Source organism: Bos grunniens, chromosome 3 (assembly GCF_055505025.1).
Source record: "Bos grunniens cultivar Pamir isolate PY7600 chromosome 3, Bosgru_T2T1.0, whole genome shotgun sequence".
NCBI lineage: Eukaryota > Metazoa > Chordata > Mammalia > Artiodactyla > Bovidae > Bos > Bos grunniens.
In genome coordinates this window covers 22,353,058-22,359,509 of record NC_141167.1, presented here as the reverse complement: position 1 = coordinate 22,359,509, position 6,452 = coordinate 22,353,058, and the positions used below count along the sequence as shown (strand labels likewise).

The 6,452-nt window shown below is 57.9% G+C and overlaps 1 protein-coding gene across 1 annotated transcript; it reads left to right on the top strand.

Moving 5' to 3' along the window:
- Positions 1-646: 646 nt before the first annotated feature.
- Positions 647-6,090, top strand: PDZK1IP1 (PDZK1 interacting protein 1). Its single transcript, XM_086387081.1, has 4 exons — positions 647-812; positions 3,185-3,293; positions 4,984-5,079; positions 5,711-6,090. The coding sequence occupies exons 1-4, from the start codon at positions 746-748 to the stop codon at positions 5,781-5,783; spliced, it is 345 nt and encodes a 114-aa protein (XP_086243207.1). The 5' UTR covers positions 647-745; the 3' UTR covers positions 5,784-6,090.
- Positions 6,091-6,452: the final 362 nt, after the last annotated feature.

The following is a 6,452-nucleotide window of genomic DNA, read 5'->3' as shown; positions in this document are numbered from 1 at the left end:
GGGCAAAGCGGTGGAGCTGAATTGAGTCAGGTCAGCTTGGCTGGGTGGGGACGGCTGGGAACTAGGACCTCAGGCTCTCTGTCGTGATCCCCATGGAAAAGGGCGGATTTAGAGAGCTAGTGAACTGGGCAGGGAGTGCAGGGACAGAAGCCAGGGCTGTGTGCAGGACTGGGGCCCTGGGGTCTGGCTTGGCTGAGTGGGAACAGGTGAGAAGAACAGGAAATAGGCCAGGCTCTCAGGGAGAGGGCAGCTTTGAACTTTCCTAGCCTCTGGGGTTTTCCCCTTGTCCGGAACCAACCAGCAAATTTCTTAATCCCACTGTCGCCCTGCCCAGAGGCCCCGCCCCCTGGCAGGAGCAAGAATGTGTCACACCTTTCCCCAGAACTCAGCCCCACTGCCAGGAAGGGGGAGCTGGCACAAGATTCCAGAGGCCTGGGGCTTGGAGGTGAGGCCTGACTCCCTTCACCTCCCAAGGCTTGGCCCCGCGGTCTCTGGAAGATGACCTCAAATGCCAGCCCGAGTGGGCTGGGCTCTGGCCAGGGAAGGCCAGGCCTGGCAGCTCATTACCGTGCGAGGGAGGGCAGGTTCCCTCTCCCTCCCCTCCTCTTTCCTCCCTTGCCTCCTTCCTCACTAGCTTCTCTCCTTCAGGGTCAAACCAGGCTGAGCTGATCTCAGCAGAGGCCCACAGGACCCACAGCAGCTCCAGGGGCCCAGGTTCCAGCCACCCGAGCAGGTGCCTGCAGCCATGTCAGTGCTCAGCCTGGTCGTCCTGAGCCTGCTCATGGCAGTGCCACCCGCCAGCTGTCAACAAGGTAGCATGGGCCTGGACCAGCCCCGGGGCTGTGGGGAGGAGAGGGTCGGGCTGGGTGCTGGGAGCCCAGGGGTGGAAGGGGTGGTCTTCTGTCCTTCTCATTACCCTTGGCACCTGCAGGTTGGAGGGGGAAGAGGCACTGGGCTAGCCAGAGGAACCTCCAAAGGCAGACACAGACTTCTGGCTGGGACATGCTTCCCCCAAGTGAGAAATGAGGGCAGTAGGGAAACGCTGGATCTAGGGTTGAGGAGGGGAGTTGAGACCCATGCTCCAGGAGCAGGAATTGCCCTAGAGATGGCTGGGTTCTGAGAGTTGGGGGCTTCCAGGAGGGTGGGAGTAGGGGCTGAGCCACCCCTCAATGGCAGGCTTGTTTCTGGGGCGGTGCTGTCATGGTTTTGGCCTAAACCCCCTTTGTTTCCTACCCAAAGTCCCAGTGTGGTTCCCACCACATTCCTGGGCTCTCTGTCCAGCTTCGCCTCGGTGTTGCTGTGTGCTGTGTATCTTCCGTCACCCAAGGAGATGAGCGAATCACTGCCCTTCTCTGAGACTCAGTTTTCTCATCCATAAAATGAAGACGATAAACCTGCCCACCCACCTCCCAGGGCACCCACCCTGCAGGGGTGGGGTAGGGCTTTGTATGGGTAAAGCTCCACACCCAGCAACTGGTGTCTGCCCTGTGCTGTGAGGCTGTGTTTGCAGCCAGAGTCTGGGGACTCTGCAGGTGGGATTTGGGCCCAGAGGGGGTTGACTTCCAGAGCACCCCTCCTTTGCAGCTGCCCTGAGCTCTCATGCGTGTCTGCTTCAACTCTGTCTCTCAGGTCTTTGGGAACTGAAGATCAGAGAGGCTGAGTAACTTGTGTAGGTCACACAGCAGAGCAAGAAGGGACAGGGCTAGATCTCCTCTCTCCTGCCCCAGGCCCTGCCCCTTGTGCTGTATGTCCACCCCAGAGCCACCTGGAAGGAGAAGCAGTGTCCCTGGTGTGTCTGGAGGGAACTGGCTGCAGAGACAGGCCTCCCAGGGCCTGAGCCCTGACTCCCAATCCTTGAGTAGCCACTGACCTGAGGAAACAAAGGGCCTGAACCATTGTTTTTTGGGGAAACAATGAGTCCAAAACACAGCATTTTGCCAAGTATGGAACATACAGTAACCACACTGTGTATCTCCCGTCACCCAAGGAGATGAGCAAGGTCTGACCACAGGACAGAGTTCCCAGGGCCCTCCCTCCTTCCCAACACCTGCCAGGATCAGGGACTGCTCAGAGAGGAGGCAGTGCCTCTGGGCAGCAGGAGAGCTTTCGGGTAGATTCAAGGAAGGACCTTTGAGAAGGAATGAGGCAGAATGAAGTTTCTGATGCTCAGCCTGGGCCCTTTAAGTACAGGATGGCACTAGGGGTGCAGGTATTCTGGCCTGGAAGCAGGACCTTTCACAAGTCTCCTGTTGGCCTCTGTCCCTTCCTGAGACATCTAACTGCTACTATGTGTCTGTCCTCAGTGTGGCCAGGCTCTCTCGGGCTCACAGAGCACGGTGATGTCCAGGGAGAGGAGAGCCCTTTGGGGCTGCCAGTGGCTGAGGGCAGAGACTTCTGGGAAATCTTGAGGGTTAGAGGTGGTGTCAAGGGTCAAGGGTCAAAAAGCAGAGAAGGTGCTTGGATGGGGCCTCAGTCCCTTGGGCACCCAGCCAGAGGAGACGAAAGGGGATCAGGTTGGAAGCTCCCCTCCTGCCAAGACCCAGAGAGAGCTTGGCCCTCTGTCCTGCCTTTCCAAAGGTGTTCTGTCCCAGCCTTCCTCTGGGCGCCCCTGGCACCCCCAGCTGCACGGCCCTGCCTGTCCTTGCTCCCACGTCTACCCAACCCCATTTGCTACAAAACAGGATCTTCCAGATGCCAGCCCAGTCCTATTAGCTCTGGGCCTCCCCAGCCTGGGAGCAGGGGAGGAGGGGAGCCACCCTCCCTGGCAGGGCCAAGCTGGCTATTCAGGGGGCTGCCCTTTGGTCCCTGGGCCGAGGCTCTCCCTGGGGGCCCCTACTTGTTACCCACTGCAGCGGGAGAGGGCTGGGGGAAGGGACATTCTGGGCTGCCTGGACCTCAGACGCTGCTCTCTGAGGCTTCCTCCCTCCTTGGCTCCTTTCTTTCTTCCAAATCCTGTCTTCCTCTGAACCACCGTCCCTTTTATAAGCCCAGTGGTCAGACGAGGTCCTCGATCCCCAGAAGGTTTCCTCTGGTCCAGGCAGCAGGCTGGGAGCCTCCAGCACAGGCTCCTGCCCAGAGGCAGGAGGGCCCCCTGCACTGGCAGCCCCACTGCGCCCAGCTTGCAGCAGGACACCCCCCAGCCCCCCGCCCCCCACCAAAACACAGCACACTCCTCCCTTTCCAGGCCGGGGGAACCTGCAGCCCTGGATGCAAGGCCTTATCGCCGTGGCTGTGTTCCTGGTCCTTGTCGCAATCGCCTTTGCTGTCAACCACTTCTGGTGCCAGGAAAAGCCGTGAGTGCTACCTGGGCGGCCCTGGGGTCTGGGCCGGCGCAGGCAGGGTGGGACCAGGACCCCGGCCACTGCTCTCATAGCAGGGAGAAGGGTTGATGAAATCCTCTCACTGAGTGGAAGGGACACGGAGGCCTGAGGTCTCAGGGAGCAGAGCTGAGGTTTGCTGGTGCCTAGAGCTGAGTGCACTCAGTGGGGGCAGTCGTCTCTTCTCGGATTCTCAGTGTTTCTACCTGTATAGTTGGGACAGCGGCCCGTCTGTGATGGGGGCTGTGAAAACCCCTGGACAGGAATGTTCTGCCCTTCTCCAGGGTCTGCTGGCATGTCACATTCGGGAGGTACAGGGGGCAATGGGACAGATACTGCTCTTGTGCTCACAGACTCCCAGATGGGAAGGGAAGGCAAACATGGTGGGAGCCATCGCAGCTTGAGGCTGATGCTAAAGGAGCCTGCAGAGTGCCGTGTGGGCCTGACCTGGGGGGAAAGGAGGGCGATCAGAGAAGGTTTCCTACTGTATGTTTATCCTGAAGCCCAGGCAGGAGCCAGTCCCAGCACAGTGCAGGGTGGGAGAGCACGACAGTTGAGGGGTCCTAAGTTCAGGGCAGAGTACAAAGGTAGAGGGGGCTGGGCTGAAATCTAGTTCTTTCTGCACCTGTCAACTCTGGGGCAAGTACGCATCTGCCCCCAGTTCTCATACTGGTGGCCCGGTCCTGGGTGCCAGCAGCAGCCCTGCAGGACACACTGAATGAACAGGAGCAGCTCCCAGATGGAGAGAGGGATGGGGAGGCCTGAGATAGGCTGGCGAGGTCAGCAGAGCCCAGGCCAGGCAGATGCTTGTGTACTAAGGCCCCCGACTTCAGGCTTTGTCCTTAGTGCAGTAGGGATCCAGTGCAAGTGGTAAGCCAGTCTCGGGATGAGATGTCTGCAGATGAGAAAAAGGGATGAGGACGAGGTCAGGAGACAGTCTGGACTGTGGAGGCGGCAGAGGAGATGGAGAGAGGGGACAGGTCTAAGAGCTGTCGAGAAAGGAAGGGAGGGGGACACAGAGACCGGAGGGAGGAAGGACAGAGAAAACATCCAGGCTTCTGATGGGAGCGCCCACCGAGACATAGACCAAGAGAGAAGACGCAGGTCTGGGGCAACTTGGATATGTTATGTCTGCGGTGCCTGTAGGATGTCCTAGGAAAGACGAGCAGTGCTTAGGGTCATGGTGACCCTCATGACAGTGATGTCCAGGGATGTTGGGGCAACGGCCACCCTTGAGTAAGAGGCAAGGAGATTGTTGTTGGAAATGATTCTTTTCTCCATTGGCCCCAGCTCTGACTTCAGTGGCCATTCCTATTTCTAGGAAAATCTTGTGGGGAATCTGGGGCAGACACTGAGTGCTGCCGAGTCTGCTCTGGAGCTGAGCTGAGGCCAGAGGAAAACAGCAGAGGGAGACTGGGAGGTGGCTGGTACAAGGTCTGGTGTACGTCTTTAGTAGACCTCAGGCTGGAACCTGAGGGCCCCACTGTGAATCAGGGAGAAGGGTGTGAGACCCCTTAGAGTGTGGCCAGAACCAGGCTGCTGGGCCCTGCTGAAGAGAGGGGCTTCCCTTAGAGCCTATAGAACAGGGTCTGACTGGACTAGAGGGAGGAGGGATAACAGAGGGAGAGGGGACCCAGAGAGCCCTATTGATGAACTCTGTCCCTAGGGCGCCTATAAACATGGTCATGACCATTGGAAACAAAGCAGACGGGATCCTGGTGGGAACAGATGGCAAGTACTCCTCAATGGCAGCAAGCTTCAGGTGAGGCACTGGTAGAGGGCAGAGTGCCCTGTGCTCCAGGGGCTCCCGGGGACCTCAGGACCAGGAGCTTTTGATGAGGAGAGGGTGGGGAGGATGGTGGTTCATGTGGGGAAGGGCTCAGTGAAGAGAAAGGGTTCAGTGTGGGAGGATGGTGAGTGAAGAGGCGTTTGGGAGGACTGCAAGGCTACATGCAGCCTCAGTTTGCAGAGAGGGCTCAGTAAGGGGATGGGGACTAGGTGCGGGGAGGGGCTCAGCGGGTAGATTGGATTCATAGGGAGGGATGGAGTGAGGAAAAGAGGCTCAGTGGAAGAAAGGGACTCTGAAGGGATGAGTAGAAGGACTCTGTGGGGAGGAGAATCTGTAGGGGAGGAAGCTCAGTGAGGAAGTGGGCTCAATGGGGGGTTTCTTAGTGGGGCTCCCAGGGGAGAGGCTAGACGTCAGAGAGAGATGGGATTCAGGTGGTGGTGGTAGGAGGCCTCTGGACCCAGGTGCAGAAGACCAGATATGGTCAAGGGAACCCCTCTGGGACTCAAACATTTATTCTGGAAGACACAGCCCTCACAAGTGCAGGATTGGGCAGGCAGAAGGGGATGGGATAGAAGGAGCAATGACCCCTATCATCCTCTTTCAGGTCCAGTGAGCACGAGAATGCCTATGAGAACATCCCAGAGGAGGAGGGCAAGGTCTGCAGCACCCCAATGTGACCCCTGCTTGCCTGTGTCCATGCCCAGCCCCCTCCCTCTCTGTACAGGGATCGGCAGGAAGGGGCCTGCCTTCTCCAACCTCCATGTCTGCCCCACCCTCCTGCCAAGGTCCACGCTCAGACTGTGTCCAGGTTGGGGCTCAGCTGTGGCCTTGAGGTTCTAGGGGGTCTCCTGCCCAATTCATTTCAGAAGACTCTTCTGAAAAGGACAATCAGCTCAGCACCTCCCATCCTGCCTCACATCTCCCTCCCCAGACTGTGGGAACAGCCCTTATTTCTGTGAAATAAAGACATTTTGTACTTCTGGGTATGAGGCTCTAAATAGCTCAGAAATAGCTCCTCAGGCTTCCAGAGAGGCCCAATCTTGCTTTCCAAATCATCTTCCAAAGCCACTGTCATGGTGATTCTGGAGAATTTCCAGGAAGGCCTCTCTGGGAGAACCCCTGGGGCCAGGGAGCACACTTCTTACTCCAGGCAAAGACCCTCTTAAAAAGCATACCCCACCCCACCCCTTTTGAAAGGAAACAGGTATTTATTTGACTGCATTGAGTTGCAGCACGCTGGATCTTTGTTGCATCAAGCAGAATCTTTCCTTGCGGTGCACAGACTTCTCTAGTTGTGGTGCACTGGCTTAGGTGCTCTGCGGTGTGTGGGATCTTAGTTCCCTGAC